At 51.5% G+C, this 17,680-nt stretch overlaps 1 protein-coding gene and 1 long non-coding RNA gene across 4 annotated transcripts; one reads left to right on the forward strand and one right to left on the reverse strand.

The window, feature by feature from the left end:
* The first annotated feature begins 1,513 nt into the window (after positions 1–1,513).
* SEPTIN3 (septin 3) lies at positions 1,514–17,665 on the forward strand. Of its 3 annotated transcripts, XM_023934434.2 has the most exons (11): positions 1,965–2,083; positions 3,425–3,663; positions 8,778–8,969; positions 9,212–9,340; positions 10,055–10,136; positions 10,511–10,648; positions 11,014–11,131; positions 11,574–11,669; positions 12,501–12,600; positions 13,084–13,135; positions 14,327–17,665. In XM_023934434.2, the coding sequence occupies exons 2-11, from the start codon at positions 3,654–3,656 to the stop codon at positions 14,460–14,462; spliced, it is 1,053 nt and encodes a 350-aa protein (XP_023790202.1). In that variant the 5' UTR covers positions 1,965–2,083; positions 3,425–3,653; the 3' UTR covers positions 14,463–17,665. The 3 variants fall into 3 exon arrangements, with proteins under 3 accessions (XP_023790192.2, XP_023790191.2, XP_023790202.1); XM_023934424.2 differs by lacking the exon at positions 3,425–3,663 and having other exon boundaries at positions 1,514–2,083; positions 12,504–12,600; XM_023934423.2 differs by lacking the exon at positions 3,425–3,663 and having other exon boundaries at positions 1,537–2,083.
* LOC111934409 (uncharacterized) lies at positions 11,665–17,677 on the reverse strand. The gene is made up of 2 exons (XR_015285863.1): positions 13,791–17,677; positions 11,665–13,634 (listed from the first exon to the last, which is right to left on the reverse strand). It is a non-coding gene; the product is annotated as an uncharacterized LOC111934409 (long non-coding RNA).
* Positions 17,678–17,680: the final 3 nt, after the last annotated feature.

Consider the following 17,680-nt stretch of genomic DNA (forward strand, 5'->3'; position numbering starts at 1 on the left):
CAACTTGGAAATCTGCTTCCTCACCTTGACTCCCCAGTAGGTGGGATTGCCCTGTAAATGAACACAGCTGAACTGTGGGGTAGCATAAATACCTCTCCACTGGAGCTGAGGGACTTGGAGCAGTTAGGAAGAAGTTAACCCATCCCTGTGGGAATGGGAGCCTGCACTCTCCCTTTCTCTGCATGCTGTTGTGCCTGTTTTGACCTCTACTCTGCCTGTGACAACACAGAAACTGAGCAAAAGAAGACAGCAACCAGGTGAGGGCTGGATTAAAGGGAATCTAATTGTTCATCTCCTCTGGCTTATGTTTTGTGCAGTTTAGTCCTGACACAATCAGCATTAAGCCAGGTATTTTCCATGGCTATGAAGGACTTTACTGTCAGCGGTGTCAAAGGCTTCACCAGTGGAAGTGTGTGACAAACTGTATGGTTGATGCTTTATTTTCCTGCTGTTCCCCCTGGGAGCTGCTTCCTTCTAGCTCTGGGCAGGCAGCAAGGAGCAGTCTGCAGTGAGGTTTCCTTTCTGACAGGGTAGGTCTCCATCGGGCTGGCTCCTCTGCCAGCTACACTGCCAGGCTCTCTGGGAATAATTAAGCCAAAGGCAAACACTGCCTGAAAATGGAGATCATTTCTCCTCTGTGGGATCTGTGCAGCCAAGAAGACCTCAGGGGAGAAGGAAATAGTCACAGATACTGAATTAAACTGCATAAAAATCACAGAAGATACTTAGTGCTGGAAATACTACACAGTATCAGGTTGGGGTTTTTTCATGTTTTCTGTCTCTTTGCCCTTAAGGAAGCAGAGAACTCACACTGTCCTGGGCTCTGCCTTCCACCAGAGTTCCCAAAGGCTTGATGGGGGTCATTGGATGGTTCCTCTTCCACTTCCCTCAGGCCTGGTTACCTGAAGTTACGCAAACATGGTTACTGCCACACTGTGGGTGCTTGTCTCTCCTTATCTTTGTTCCCACTTGCTCACCAAACCATTCATATTCTCATCCCATCCCACCAAAATGCCTTACTCCTTTCCTCCTTGTTTATTGTGTTGCCCTTCAAAGTCTTCAAAGCCCTCAAAGTGAGGAAGGTGTTGAGTAGCAAGCTGGACCCTCTTGACCCTGAAAATGCCACAAAGCTGGCAAAATTAAGAAACAATCATAAGAATGATGATAATAAAGAAGCAAAAGGAAATCAGAGTAAGAGCATGAAGCATCAACTTGGACAAATATGCAACAACTGACCATTGAACTTGCACAGTGGGATATAAATTGTTGCACTTGAATATGCCACTTGAGGGCAAAAAAACTAAGAGAGGAAGGGAAAGCATTTCAAAAATTCAAATATTTTAATTTTTTTTTTATTTTTTTTTTTAATCACGCCCAGTGTCCTTGGAAGCAGGCAGCACAGGCCTGACCTGGCAGGTCTGCATCACCCCTCCACCTCCTGCCGTGGGAGCAGGGCAGGGGGTCAGTCATGCTGTGGTGCTGCCCATGCTGTGGGGCTGCTGGTGGCAGGGGGCAGGAAGGTGCTGGGCAGGGGCAGGAGTGGCCATGGCACCCAGCGTGGGAGCGAGCCATGCGGGCCACAAGAGCCCCATTGTCCCAGCTGGAGGCGGGCTGGCCGGACAGGGCTGGAGGTGGGGGCTCAGGCACGTCAATGACAGCAGCCCCAGGGAGCTCTGCACCCCGAGACACCACAGCCCTGACAGCAGGGACAGCCTGGGCCCCCAGCCCGGCCTGGCACCCCCAGCACCTCCGCTGCCGGCCGCCATGGAGGAGGACGTGGCCCTTCATCGCAGCTGCCTGTCGGCCCCAGGGAGCCCCAGCCGCATCCCGGGCCCCTCACGGCGGCGGGACAGCACCCTCGGCGTCGCCGCCTCCACGAAGCGGAGCTGCCTCTCGGTCACCCTGCGCCGGGCTGGCGGGGGGCTCCCCTGGGAGCGGCTGCGGGGCCCGGCCCCCGTCACCCCAATCCCTCCCCGGCCCCGGCCCGTGGCGGCCGAGGGGCCCCAGCGACACGGCAGCTCTGACGGGGCCGAGGCCACCCCGGTGCCGAAGATGGCGGTGTCCTGCGCCCCACCACGCTCCGGTGGGTCTCCGCTGGCGGGATGGGCTGGGCAGGGGGAGGGAGGCACCAAAGGGTCCCCTGGTGATGACATGGAGCCCAGCATGGGCAGGACCCTTCAGGAGAGGTAGGGTGATGAGAGGGAGGACGGGGACTTGCTCCTTTTAGAGTGATTTCCTCTTGACCGACACCAGAATCATGGGTGGGCAAAGCCCCCGAGTTTGTGAGCCTGGCACCCAGCAGGGAGACAGGCAACTGTGGTCACCCTGTCAGGAGATTGTCTGGGTGCTGGAATGCCTGCCTGTCTGTCTGTCTGTCGGAAACCAGCCTAGCCCGGGGTAACTGCTGACAGATACTTCAAATGTTCTGTAACCTGCAGTGGGTGCAGTTTTCTTTTTGTCCATTGTAAAAATAAGATTGTAAAAAGAGGAACCCCAAACCATTGCCAAGTCTGCCATGTATCCTACAGCTTGGCCTCCACTCAGGGGGGTTGCCTTGTGGTGGGGGAACAGGTGGTGCTCCTGTCATCCCACTGACTAGAGGGTCAGAGCATTCCCAGATGTTGGTGTCCCAGCACAGCACGACAGGGACACAGTGCGTGTTGGGGCCAGGGTTCACAAGTGTAGAAGGAAATTCAAAGCAGGGAAAGGGCATCCCTATCCAAAGCTGCAAGCAGCCAGAGGTATCCACACGGCTCTTCAGGCATGAGCACATCCACAGGACACATGGAGGTGCCTGCCAGGGCACATGGGGATGTGACCCGTGTACCCCAAGACGGTCCAAGTGGGAGGACCCATCCCTGCTCACCACACACAGGCACACACGTTTGTACACACATGCACAGAGAGGGGACAGCGCTGGCTCTGCCTCTGCACCTTGGGCTGACAGCCAGGAATCATGGTGCTGGAGGAGAAAAGGTTTCTCACACCTCCGCAGGCAAAGCCGAAGGGCAAATCGCTTTTGATGAACCAAAACATTCCTAATTTCCTCCCTCTGGGAAAGCAGAAGGACATTTTGCAATCCTTTGATCCCAAGAAATACCTAGGGGCAAAGATCGCCGACTTTCAGCCCCGCCGGAACTAAGCTGTGAAGGGTTAAATATGCCCCTCCCTAAACAAGCAGAGATGCTGAAAAGGCTGGGGAATTGGGAGGGAAAAGGGCAAGGGAAGGCCTATGGGGTGTGGGTGTGCAACGAGGGCCCCTCCAGGACATGGGGGCCCCATCGGCAGCGGCCCCTCCAGCCCCGAGGCCATGCCCCCCCCGCAAGTCAGGGAGGCTGCCGGGGTTTGGGATGGAGCCGGGGTTTGGGATGGAGCCGGGGGAGGGTGCGCGGGGGGAGATTTTGCGGAGATGTTTAATATTCAGGTCACATGACGATGGCAGCAGGAGCAGCACCAGCATCCCCGCTCTGCTGAAATATCCACTGGAGAAGGAAGGGAAGGAGAGAGGGGGGAGAAGAGGACACAGGGAAGAAAGACAAAGGTAAAAGCAAGTGGAGCCTTGTAGCCCACCGTGCTGCTTCATCAGCGTCAGGCTAGAAAAGTGGGGGGAGACCCATCCCCTTGGGAGAGGATTTGGAGACAAAGGAAGCTTCATGTTCAAAGGTAGGATGCTCCGGGCTTGACAGGGCTGGGCAACGCCAGAGGGACACCGCTGGGGCTTTTTGCGCAGGAATCCTCCACCATGCCCCCACGCTGCCCAGCTGGGCATGGGGGAGGGATAACCCTGGAGGGCAGTGGGGGAAATCGGTCCTGGCTTTGTCTTTCCTCTGGTTTTTTTCCTTTTGGTGGCAGCCTTGTATGAAGGAGAAGGAACAGGGCTGGTTGTGGTGCTGATGGGGAGTAGCTAGTGCCAGGCACTGCTTTGAAGGGAAAGGGATAATCCAGCTGGGGAGTGCCCACAAACTCATCAGCACCTAGCTTGTCCTTTGCCAGTGACAGGCAGTGGGAATGTCCTGTGCCTCTCCCTGGGCATCCTGGCACAGGAGCCAGCAGGCATGTGGGCACGGGCACAGGCAGCTGTGGTGGTGTGGGTACCCTGGTCCAGGGGTGCTCAGCATCTTCATGCCTTGTGATACAGCTGTGCCACCCAGGGGGTGAGCTAGGACATGGGGCACGGGTTGTATATCTAGAAAGCAGCACCAAGGGCATGGCTGGGGCTGTGGTGGCTGGGCTGGGGATGTGCCCAGCTCCTTCACCTCCGGCTTCTGCATCTCCAGAGAGGCTTCGGCACATGCTGCCCTAGATTTCACTGCAGCCAGGCTCTTGCCCAAGCCCTTTGCAGAGTGCTGAGGGGAAGAAAGGTTGCTGTCAGGAAGGCTGCGGCAGCCCAGAGGATTGGGACGATCTTCAAGCCAGACAAAAAGATCTAGTAAGAAGAATCGTTCTGTTCTGTACTCTGAGGTCAGGCAGTACATCCAGCAGGGCTCAGCCATTCCCTTGCACAGCTGAAAGAAATGCCCTGGGGTCATCATGGGAACTGAGGAGGGAGAGGTATTTTTTCAGTGGAGAGATGCTGAGTCCAGCACCTCTGCAGATCTGAAGCAAGGAGCAGGTCCTGATGCCCATTAGCTCCAGGGAGGCTGTGCTACTGAAGCAGCTGCTTGCTTTCTTTCCTAGGAACCTGGCATCACCCTTTGAGGGCCTACTTCTGCCAGCTACCTTCAGGTTTTGAACCCATCCCTCATCCCTGTTCTATGTCCACAGCGAGTGGATCTGTGGGTCCAGGACCACATGGGTGGAAGGGGGTGGGGTGAGATGTGTGTGAGGATCACTGCCTCCAGCTGCAGAGGGACAGCCTTGTGCTACACTGAAGGAGAGCTGCAGCAAGGCCATCCATGTGTTATGTGGGGGTTAAATAGCTTCTCCTTGCTGGAAGCTGGTTTGTGGTGAGCACTGTTTGCAGCTCTCCCTCCCTCTTGCCAGACAAAGGATGGGAAGGCAGGGGGAGGGGATGTGACTGTATCTGGGTTATCGGGACTTAGTAGATGTTAGTCCCCACTATCTGAGCCCCTAAGGGACCTGCAGGGCCACCTCTGTCCCCACACAGCTCCGGTGAACGTCAGAGCATGAAGGGTGAGCTGCAGTACTGGTAGCTGCTGCTGGCCACATATGCCTGCCTTCCAGGGAGAGGTTTTGGGGTGGATCAATGGGTGTCAGAAGCAGGAGCTAGCTGGGACCATGGGGACCTCTCTGGGCACTCATTCTGGTTCTGCCTGTCCCTACCTCAAAAGTGGCACCTTCCCTTGGTCCAGTCACAAGGAGCATCATCTCCTGTGAGCCAGATATTCCCTAACAGCCCAGCCCAGGGCCACCTCCTACTGGATCTGGGCAGCAGGGTGGGTGTAACCAGCTACAGCCCTCTTAAGTGAGCTTCTCCTAGCACACAGAACAAAGCAGTAGGGAAAAGGGGGGCCTTGCAAACAGCAGATGTGAGTGGTTAACCTTGGATACCCCTCTATTCATTATCAGCTGTACTGGCTGTAGTGCCCTCTCACACATTCATGAGAGGGAACAGCTGCAAGGGCTGCAGGATGTGCCCAGGACACATAGTGCCACCCCTTCACCAGGCACTCCGTGTGCTCAGGACGCTTCCTAGCATCGTGTAGTGCACATAAAACAGAGCCACTCCCAGGAGAGCAGGCAGACATGTTTCATTCTCAGGGTGCCTCTTATGGCTCTGGTCCTAGTTTTGCACACCCGGATTGCCCACAGCAGTCTATTCCTCAGCTGGATCCTTGAATTCATCTGTGGAGGCAAAAGGTGACAAATCATGTGCAGAGAGATGAGCCCCAGGAAAAATTCAGCAAAATGGGGGCTTCCCTGCCTGTATGGGAAGGAACCTCACACGGAGAGGAAGGCAAGTGACCTAGAGGAGAAGGGCAGGTGGCTTATCCTGACACCTTGAATGTTCTGATATAAAATCCAGGAAACATATTTAAGGAGACTTCTGGAGATCTTTTCTCCTGGTCTCAGGGTTTTCTATAGCTGCTCAAGAACCCGAATCTGAAATATCTGCCCCAGTCACTGGAAGCTCCTGGCTCCAACAGTGAAGCTTCCAAAGGAATGTGTATTATGATGTCCACAGCAGTTAGCAACATCTGCTGGCTCTGGGCAAGGCTTTCCTTGGTGAGATTGAGGGATGAGTTATGAACCTCTTAGTGAGCCTTGAGGCTGACAACAAATTCCCTCCTTCCTCCTCCCTTTGCAAGAACAAGGGTGGAAGGAATGAAGGGCAACAGATTCCCTGAGGACAATCTACCACCCAAGCAGTGAAAGGGTCACAGCCCACATGGCCCATATCCTGCACCCATCCCATGCAGCTGCTTAGCTGGGCTTTCTTCCCTTCTTGACCTGTTCCCTTCCACTTTTGGGGTTTATTTGCCTTCATTTACTCCAGTAGCAAAGTACCTTGCTGGGGCCACAGCCCCCTGTCCTTAATTCCCTCATCGTTCTGTCTCTCTCTCTCTCTTCTCCCACTCTTAGGGCTAGGTAGGACCCCAGCAGGGCTGTGTGGGGTGCGTATGGAGAGCGCTGCTGCAGCGTAAGGGACACAGCCCAGCCACACAACCATGATACAGGTGATGTGGGCAGCCTAGAGAGGATGAGTGAAAGGTAGGGTGCAGGAGAACTGGCTGCCCTGGCCCCCTGTGCTGTACACAGAGAGATGGGCTTTCCTGGCTGCCATCAGATTTGATAAAGCTGAAAAAAGACAACGGGAGCCTCAGGGGATGCTTCGTCAGCAGGAAAGGCACATACTGGTTGTGATGGCTGTAAGAGAGGATTGCAGCTGAGAAGCACTTGGCTCGGCAGGCTGCCTCCTCCAGCAGCTGCCCGGCAGCATGAGGTGTTCTAAATTGCCAGTCTGACTCAAGCCAATGGTCCATCTTGTGCTCTGGTTCCCCCAGGGTGCAGCTCGCTGCTTCAGGAGAGGGTGATGATAGTCCAGGGTGCCCTCACTCGGTGGGGAAAAGCAGGAGGGGGGCCATCCTCTCACTGACCTCTCCTGTGTGGGCAAGGTGAAACAGAGGTGGCACAAGGTGTTACCCACAGTGCTGTACATGAGTGGCTGTGTTACCATCATCTCACACAGAGGAAAGCTCCTTCTCTCAGTTTAATATAAAAGACTTCCCAAGCAGAGAAAAGGAAATGGGTGGAAGCACCCTTTCCTTATCAAGGATGGCCCTTCCACAGGGTCTTTCCTTAGCACATGGTAGTGGGATATTACAGCTTATAAAAAATGTAAAATCTTCACTTTGTAGAGCAGCCCTTGTGTCAGCACAGGAGCTTTGATGTGGGAATACCAGGCAGGGTCCCCATTCAGCCACGGAGCCCACTGCAGTCTATCCCTGTCCTTGAACAAAATCTCTCTGACCTCTTCTCAGTCTGTCTCTGTCTGGCTTGACTAAGCTGTCACAGGGACCCCAGATTGGTGCCATCAGTGTCCCCAGCCCGGTGACTTCTGAGTCATTTTCCTTTTGAAAAGGGGCATGTGTCACCACCAAATGGCAGTCGCCTGCCTTGGCTGCTCATGTCCTTTCCTGCTGCCAGTGGATTCTGATAAGTGGAGGAAAAAACTCTGCCAAAATGATGGAAAGGGATAATTTAGTGTGAGATACTTGAAGTGGCATCCAAAACAAATGAAGTACTTACCAAGCAAAAACACATTCTGTCTCTGTCCTGGAAAAATAACCCTCTAATGAGACAAAGCATGGGGGAGTCAAGTAATTAGAGTGGGAGAAACTCTAGTTTGCAGCTGGCTTGTATATGAAAGGTATTTGATTCCTATCCCCTTCATCTTCCTTTTCAGATTCATCTCTCACGCCTCCCTTCCCCACCAATTACAGCTTTTCTTCCATGCCCTGTCCTCTCCCAACCTCCACTTCCTCCCAGCGGGTGGGAGCTACTCACTAATGAGACAGAGATAAATGGGTGAGGCCTGCCCCTAGCAATGTGTGCCATCATCCAAAAAAGGGTCAGGGAGGCTGGAAAGCCCTTAGGGTTTTCTTTTTACCCAATTGTTTTACATGGAAGAAGTGAGGAAGCAGAGATGAGGAGGGAAAGATGCAGATAATTAATTTTCTGATCATGATGATTAGTTTCTTGAGTATGACAAGGAACATTGGTCTACAGGTGGGAGGCAAGCACAGAGATTATGGCAATACTTTCACTTGCACCACTGTCTTCCTCTGAGGAACTCAGCCTGTGTGCCACAGCCAGTAATCCAGCCACTCCTGGCAAGGGCCGAGCTTGCAAGTCCTCATGGTGCATCCCAAACTGTGTTTCAATGCCAGGACTTCACACATAATTTTTTTAAGTCCGTTCCACTGCAAATTTTATGGTGAAGTTGGAGGGGCAAAATGCTGGTGGTCCTGTTGAGAACCAGGAGACAAATATAAGGAGACACACCTGGAGCTTTGGGCACCTGATTAGCAGCCCAGCCAGCCTCTCTGCCCTTGCTGTTTGGAGGTAGCCATCAATATGCTTCATTCTCAGTGAACCCCACTTCATGTCCTTGTCTGGAGTGCTATGTTAGAAGTGTGCTGGAAACTCAAGTAGGTGTTCCTCTGTGGTGAGCCTTAGCACTAAAATCTAATCCAGTTATCCTCAATAGCCCTTGAAAAGGCTGCTCAAAGCTGCCCTCAGCCCCTGCGACAGGTCAGCAAGGAGGTTTGTTGTTACACCTCAGTGATGATTTTTCAATCTTTGTCCCTGTACAGGACCAGTGGAGAGCAAAAACGAAGCAGCCATGTCTGAGCTGGTCCCAGAGCCGCGACAAAAGCCAGTTGTACCAATGAAACCCATGGGCATCAACGCCAGCTTGCTGGGCTACATCGGTATTGACACCATAATTGAGCAGATGCGCAAGAAAACCATGAAGACGGGTTTTGACTTCAACATCATGGTTGTAGGTAGGCAGCTGAGGAACTGGGAACCATGGCCAGGGACTGTCCCCTCTGGCCAGGTGGGAGAGTGAGCCTGCGGGGAGGGCATGAGGGAGCACACAGAGCACATGCTCTGAGGGTAAACAGAGTCTGCACACGGCAAGGAGACACCTCCAGCCCCTTCCCCTGCAAGCCTGGCTCTGTTCTCTGGGCCTGCTGTCATCACCAGGCTGTAGCAAATGTCACAGCTTCCTCTCTGCAATCCTCAGGTCAGAGCGGACTGGGAAAGTCAACGTTGGTAAACACCCTCTTCAAATCCCAGGTGAGCCGCAAATCTTCAGGCTGGAACCGGGAGGAGAAGATCCCCAAGACAGTGGAGATCAAAGCTATTGGGCATGGTAAGAGCCAGGCTGCCGGGGTAGAAGCAATACTGATGCCTCATCATAGTCTTGCAGAAGATCCCAGCAGTCTGCACAAATAGTTCTCTGGTATTAGGCAACTCTTTCCACATAGAAAGCTGAAAGACAGTTTTATATGACCTCAGAGATAGACAAGGCTTTTCTTAAACTGGTGCCACAGCCAAAAGTGAGGGGTAGAGAAATTGTTAGAGAGATTTCATCGCCTAAGACATTAGTCTGCAGTTGTTGATTAAGCCTTGATGTAAGTCATTTTCACCTGCAGTTACATTTAATAAGCTATACAAGGTGCATTGTTGAGTCCTGTCCTGGTAATGCACACCTCCTCACAAAGCATCAGCACAGCTCCTACAGTGGTGCAGGGTAATGAGCATCATCTCAGACTCAGGATGATGTGTTAGAGGGGGGAAGCTGTGTTAAGGTAGGTACTACCTTTGGGCCACAGACCGAGCACAAATCCATTTTCCTGTGGCAGAGTGGTGAAAGGTGGCTTTTGTGTAGATATTACCAAAATTTGGGGTCAGACATGCAAATGGGGGTCATAACTGTTGAGGCATGATACAGGCTGATCTGGTCATGCTTTCTGGGCAGGGATGAGGGCAGAGCTATTTTGTTCCCTTGTGGGACACAGAGATGTGTTTCATGATAAAGCAGGTCCCCAGGGAAGAGTATGATTATTTGCAATTTCTCCCCCAGTCATTGAAGAAGGTGGTGTCAAAATGAAGCTGACAGTGATTGACACACCAGGATTTGGGGACCAGATCAACAATGAGAACTGGTGAGTTTTAAAAGGTTAAAGCCTTGTGTCCCAGAGAGGGCTGAAGTTAAGATGATATATGAGTGACTGTCATCCATTTGGCCCTTGAAAGTGTCTGGAATCCTACTGCACTTGGGGGGCTGATAATGGGGCTGTGGGGCAGTGAAACTGTGGGTCTGGGTGTGTGACTGCGGGTATGCACATACTATATGATGAGTGCTTACTTCTGTGTCCAGTTACAGAAACTTTAATCATTGTGCTGATGGCAAGATGCTTGAGGTGGATTTTTTTTTATGCCTGAGACTGCTTTGCTGCTGTCAGAGCTGGGAACACTGTAGGCAGGAACACGAGGAGATTTTTACCTGTCTGTTGATCTCTCTCCCCCACTTTAACAGCTGGGAGCCTATTGAGAAATACATCAATGAGCAATATGAAAAGTTTTTGAAAGAGGAGGTGAATATTGCAAGGAAGAAACGAATTCCAGACACGCGCGTGCACTGCTGCCTCTACTTCATCTCCCCTACAGGCCACTCGTATGTACACAGTCCCTTGTCCTTCCTCCAGCCCTTGGTACCTCTGTGCCAGATATATATCCTACACTGCTGCACCTCAGACACAGATTCAGGGATCCTGCCAGCAGGGCTGGCCACTCCTTAGCTTAACTTTGGGTGCTGTGGGGCATGAAAGGGTCTAAGATTACAAAAGCAGGAGAAATGCCACTGTGCTTTTTGTGAGAGGGCAGAATGGATGGGAAGAAGGAGATGAGAACATGGTGGCAGCAAGCAGGGTATGTACAAGGGAGGGTTCACTGGTGCCCTGATGCTTGGACAGTCATTAGGATGAAAGGCGAGGAGGGTAAAAAGTGACCTTTTCCATCTTGTTCCTTCTTGGGCTGCAGCTTGCGGCCTTTGGACCTGGAGTTCATGAAACATCTCAGCAAGGTAGTGAACATCATCCCAGTTATTGCTAAGGCTGACACCATGACCTTGGAGGAGAAGACTGAATTCAAACAAAGAGTGAGTATCTCCTCTTCTGGGTGGGATCCTTCCCTGCCCTGGCTTGGAGGCAGGAGAAATGAGTGGTGTCCTTCTTCCTGGGATTGCAGTGCAGTCCCCAGGGTGTGCAGAGAGTGCAGTGCAGGAATGGTGGATAAATCCTAAAGATGCAGCTGTTTATATCTCTGAGGGCATCTGTTAGAGAAGGAAGAAATGTATGTACCCCTGTGATGTCTTGTGATATGTTCTGTCATGGGAACTGGAGAGCCAGACAAGTAACTGAGGTTGGAAAGAAAGACTCATCGTTGCTGCCTTGTGTCCTCACTTTACTGTGCACTTCCTTGGGACAATCCCTCAGCTTCTGACCACTGGAAGAATGTCCCAGATGTGTTTGCCTGGCCTTGCCAACTGCCTTACTTTCAGGTTTGTGCTACTTTGTGCTCCAAAATGTTTCTCTGCTTAGGTGCGCAAGGAACTAGAAGTAAATGGGATCGAATTTTATCCCCAGAAAGAATTTGATGAGGACTTGGAGGATAAAACAGAGAACGACAAAATCAGGGTAGGAAACATTTTATTGTGGGAGGGAAAGGGGTGATGAGAAGAGCACCACATTTTGTTCTGCACTTCAGCATCATTGCCCTCACACATAAGAAATAAACTGCTTTTTAATCTCCATTCCTGTGGTAATTGCAATCTCTTTCCAGGGATATCTATAAAGCAGAGTAACCCTATGAACATCTGCACAACCCTATGGACTGCAGAGTCTCCTGCACTCTGTGCTCTGGAAACAGATAGTTTCTCCCTGTGCTTAGAGATATGAGTCCTCAATAGCTTCACCTACTGTCCTACTTCCCAAGAAAGCTGCACTTTTACTCCATTTCTGGCTTCCCTCAGTACAATTTCAGCCACTAAACCAGATGAATGTTCATGTGGCTTACGGGGAAGGGTTATTTGAGTCCTGTCTTTCTGTTCTGAAGAACTACAAATCTGGTGAGAAATATTCACCTCAAGCTATCCATATGAGCAGCCCTGGGCTGGACTGACCCTCTGTTGGTGATGCTAAGGTACTTCTCTGGTTATCCTCCTCCTCAGAAATGCTGGAGATAGGAGCAGAAAAGCTCTGCCCCAGCTCCTGAGCCCTTGGGACTGCTGCAAGCTACCCACTAAGCTTGTTGGGGTGCAAGGACACCTGGAAAGCAACAGTCCAGAATTCTAGGGATAGCACTGAGGGGTGAAAAGGACAGCCAGTGAAGTTTTGCTCTGGAGAATCTCTTCCCTCGGAGAAGGCATTGTATTTGTTGAGCTGAGAGGTGGAAAGGTGGATGGGGAACCATGGTGGTGCTGGTCTCTGGAATGGGTTCAATGGATCTTTCCATGTGTCTCTCCCCAGCAGGAAAGCATGCCCTTTGCAGTAGTGGGCAGTGACAAGGAGTACCAAGTGAATGGCAAAAGAGTCCTGGGCAGGAAAACACCTTGGGGAATCATTGAAGGTAAAAAACCTCTTGCTTATGGGAGCTGAAATTATTGTCTGCACATCACAGTAATAGACAAGGGTCCAGATAGCATGTCCTGTGGCTGTGTCCTTCTCATCCCATTTGTGACAAACTGCTTGAAATCAAGCAAAAGGAGAATGCTCAAATAGCTGTGCCAGGAGGGAGCTGCCATGGTCAATATGGTGCCACTATCAGCACCTGGCAGAAGCTGGAGCCACTCTGAACACCATGGCATGTGAAGCTAAGCTCCTGAGGTTGCCTTGGTTTCCAAATGAAAATTCATGTGTGACTGCTCAGCATTTCTTAGTGTGGCTCCTCAATGCTCGACAGTGTGGTGTTCAGACAACTGCCTGTCCTTTCTGAAGTATGCAAGTTCTACCTACTTGGAACCTGCCCCCAGGGCAGTGACTTTCCCATCTCTATAACCACAAAGGGGCTATTGAAAAAATCAAATGTAACAATTGCTTGCTTTCTTTTCAGTGGAAAACCTCAATCACTGTGAATTTGCCCTACTTCGAGATTTTGTCATCAGGTAAGGTCATGGTCATGCACTAGTTTGCTCCTGATGAGCTGGGAGTCTTCCTGAGATCCATTCAGAATGAAATAGCCCCTACTGAAAGGGAAATAAAGTAAATTTCAGGCAGTGAAAGCTTATGTGGTGTAGGGTTGGATTGAGTTAAGGAGTAGATACTCTAGTGCCTCTCTTAGTGACATGACCACTATGTCAGGTAGGTGCTAGTTTTCATGTGTGAGCTGGATGCCTGGAGAAAAGCACAATAGTACCACCCCTCTCAAGGCTGCAAAAACTTCTATTTGCTGCTGACAGCAGGTCAGTAATAAGGAGGTCACTACCACATCCTAGATTGTGTTTTCTTCCAGGTTGAAGGATGTGCTGGAACATAAGGGCTGGAAGTGAAAACCTTCATATTTCAGTAGCTTTCATTGTCCTGTCTTATTTGTACTCTGTTTCATGAAGTTGCTTCAGCACAAATTCTGCATAAGAGCTGTAGATCCAGGGTCACCTCTCTTCCCTATAAAAACAACACAAAAAATAAGAAAATAAGAGAAACACAGTTCAACACCAAAGCCCTGTGGGTGTCATTCCACTTGTGGGTACAGTGCCATTGAAACATTTGGCCAGGTACAGTGCTTTGACATCACCCTTTCCTCTTTTTGTTCTGTAATACCTTCTGCAGCAGCTTTTCTAAAGTCTTCCAGTAAAAACATCCTACTCAAATGATCATCTCAAAGCCTATAGCAATCCAAGCCCCCAGGCTGTCTATGGAGGTTAGGGATGATGCTCACAGCAGTGTTCTGCAGCTTATGATCCACAGTGAACCTGATACACTTCCTGATGCTTCCTTGTCTCACCACTGCTTCAGCTAAGTCCCAGTCTGGTCTGACACACCAGGATGGTCAGTGGCTATGTTGGTGGCACAGGTGCAAGAAGGGCAGGGCACTGGCAAGCACAGCCAGGAATTTCAGCCCATGTCCTGCATCCTGCCTGTGTGTTCTCAAATGCTGATGCTCCAGCTCTCAGTTGTGTATGATGGCACTCATGTTGTCCATGCAGAAAGCGGGGTAACAATAATTAGCTAAACAGAGTGACTGAAAAAAATATTCTGTTTATTTGGGGGAATAAAATTATCATCAGAAGAATAATACTTACTGTGCTGACATTGGCTATCATATCCTCTTTCCCAACCCACTTTGTCCCCTGCAGGACCCACCTTCAGGACCTAAAAGAAGTGACCCACAACATCCACTATGAGACCTACAGGGCCAAACGGCTGAATGACAATGGAGGGCTGCCCCCCATGACTGTTGAGACAGAGGAAAACCACGAAAGCAACCTGTGAAAGACCCTCCCCCTCCACGGTCACCTGGTGACTCTGGATAGACAACCCACCCCTGCTACCCTTGACTCAACCATGGGCCTGTCTCTGAAGCATGTGGCACATCCTCCGTGGGAGTGAGAGGATGCAAGTGTGAGTGTGTGCGGGCGTGCATGTGCCTCCCTGTGTGCCGGAGAGGGACAAGGGCACCTCCCCCATCCTTCCCAGAGTGTCCCCATTCTCGGTTTGTTCTTTGCACAGTGGACTGTCTGACAGCTTCCTTTCTCTCATTTCTGTGTCTCAGCTGTGTATCTTGCCTGGGGGAAATAGTGTTGGGGGGGAAGGATTTCTAGGGGCATGGATTTTGGAGGGGGGAGGTGTGGGGCATGCTGTGGTCCTATTTTTATCACTTGGAGACATGGCAAGGAGAGACTCTGGGAGAGATGGCGGAGTCGATGCATGTATGTTTCAAGAGGTGTCAGCAGAGATTTCTCTTGGATCTTCCATGGGTGTAAAGGCAGCTGGTTGGTCTGAAGGCATGGTGGCCTGGAATTTTATCCCTTTTTCTTGCTGTGGCTTCCCAAGGGGGAATGGCAGCTTGGAACAGGGTAGATGAGAGAAGACTGGCACATTTTTGTGGTTCAGAGCAAGTGACTGGTGGGAGGAGACAGAATTAGTTCTCGGACTGTAGCATCTGTTTGAGAAGCAGCAAAGTACTTGGGGAAAATTGATACATTTTCCAAAAGAAGCAGAACCCAGAGGAAATGAACTTGTTCCTGCTGCAGAGGGTGCTTGTGCCCTGGCTGGCACTAAGGTCAAAAGCCATGCTTGTGTCACAGACATTTGACTGTGTGCAGATCAGACCAATCTGCGCTGGGGTCACCCCAACTCATGGGGTCACCCCATGTCCCTGCTGCAGTCCCCCACTGCAGTGGTCTCTCTCCACCAGCACTGAGCAGGTCCTGGCCAAACCCTTCCCCACGACGTGGCCTCTCTGCTGTGGGAGCACAGGGAAGACAATGCCACAGGGGGTCCCTGCTGGGACCTCCCCCAGGGACAGCTCCACTTGGCATAGCACCTTGAGGATCTTGGAGGAGTGCAAACAGCCATGGATTGAGAAGCAAGGGGTCAGGGTGGGGGCACAAGAGATACCTCTTCTTCATTCTCCTCATTGAAATGGCTGCATTTGCTACTGCAGCACTGCTGTTCCTCTGTTCTCTACTGTCCCATGTCCTCCTCCACTTCTGTGCTTTTGTCCTCATTCCCTTTTAGCTCTCCATAGCTTTCTTCCTTCCTTTCTTTCCCTGTCTCACTTTCTCTGTTCTTCATCCTTTAAGTCTCTCCTTCATTTCTCCAAGTACTCAAATACTCCTCCAGACTGTTTCCTCCCTCTCCCAAGCTCTCACACCTTAACGTGCTTTTGTGTCCTGTTGAGAAGCTGTTGTTCTACCTTTCCCTGGAGGGGATGGGGAGGGAAGGTGAAGACCTGTGAGCAAAAAGGGGCACAGCTTTACTGAAGACTACATGCTTGTGTCTAGCTGGTGTGTCAGCTGTTTTCTGGGTGTCCCTGAGCCAGGTCGAAAGTGTCAGGGCTGTCTGGGCAGAAGGAGGGAGGAGAGAAGACCAGAGATGTCCTGAGGCTGGCAGTGTCTCCTTGTCTCTGCATGTCATGTGGCTGTCAGGGGCTGTCCCCTCCAGGAGAGTTGCCAGCTGCACGTAAAAACACGCATGTGGAATGCCATGGCCAGGCACGGCAGCACTGAGAAAGGGAAGTGCGGGGGCTTTGGGATGCGGGTTGGAAAGGCTGGCACTGGAGGGAGGAAGAATAAAACAGCAAATGAGCAGCAGAGGAGGATTCAAGTCAAACTTGATGTTGGTTGATGGAGCTGTATGGAGGCCAGGGCTGGGAACAGGGTTCTCCAAGCCTTAACAAAACTGTCAGGAGCGTATGTCCATCTTGTGGCTTTCTCTGGTGCTGTCACTGCAAAGCAAAGGTTCTTTTCACTCTCACTCCCACCTGTCCACACAAATCAGTCGTTCTCAGCACCACTAGGCTGTGAACACCGCACCAGCACTTCCTAATCCTTTCACCACCCACATTCACGGCTCCTGGTGTTCCTGTATGCAGTGTGTGCATATAGCCTTGCACGCCCTTCCCCCTGCACCAGGCCTCCTCAGTCCTGCAGGGAACAGGAGCCTTGTCACTTGTCACATACCATGGACCCTTGCAGAAACCGTCCTGCCACACTGCCAGCCCTCCTCAGCCCAAGGACATCGAAGACGTGAACCTCATCAAAGACACCACCAGGGCTCTGCTTCTTCACAGCAGTGAAGCACAAAGCCACGTTCCATCACCTTCACCCTGGGCTACAGATCAGTAATCTTTATGACTCTTGGGCCCAACCAAGGGTTAGGGCAGAGACACAATGCTGCCCTGCTTAAAGAAAGCAAAGCAGACCCGACCCATGCAACAGAAGAGAGAGACTTTCCTTTGCCTGTAATATGGATTTCAATGACAAGGCTGTATGTTTTGCCCTGTAGGTTTAGGAATTTTTATTTGTTTGTAATAACGTGGTTTTAACACCCTGCTCTGTAATTTGTTGGATCATAGACTGCTTCTAAAGGATCCGTAAAAGCTTGATGAGAAAAACAAGCTCAGGTACTCCTCACTGCCATCTGCTCATGCCAATATCCTACCAACATCCCGTGTACCTACCAGGAAGTCTACAAATGGCAAATACCAAAATAAATCCCACGTGGCGTGCCAGCGGGAAATACTGTTGGGAAGAAGTCTCTGTGAAAGGACAAGCTGGGAAAAGCCTGAATCGTGCGCCACCAGCTGAGTTCCAGGATGACCACAGCAAGTCAGCTGTTCCCCCGAGATATCCCTCGAGTGCTATCGCAGAGGGGAAGAGTCTAAACCTTACACCAGAGATGCCCGCCCAGCGCATTCGGAGGCTCACAGACTGTTCACCAGATAAGGCGTTCGCCAGAGAAACTTCGCTAAGCACTGTAAATCCTGGACAACTTCCACTGAGGCAACCACGGCAGCGAACGGCCGTGGTTGCACCGAGCAGAGAGAGCCAGAGGAGCGAGCAGGGCTGCGTGTAGGCACCGGTGTCTGTGGTTCGTTGTGCGGCCCGGCGCGGGGCCGGGCGGGGCCGGCCCTCACAGCGTCTCCGCCGTCACCGGCGGCCATTAAACCGAGCCAGCGCCGCCTCGCTTCCGCCTCGCTTCCCTCT

The sequence above is a fragment of the Cyanistes caeruleus genome, chromosome 4, assembly GCF_971803275.1.
Source record: "Cyanistes caeruleus chromosome 4, bCyaCae1.hap1.1, whole genome shotgun sequence".
In the NCBI taxonomy this organism is placed as follows: domain Eukaryota; kingdom Metazoa; phylum Chordata; class Aves; order Passeriformes; family Paridae; genus Cyanistes; species Cyanistes caeruleus.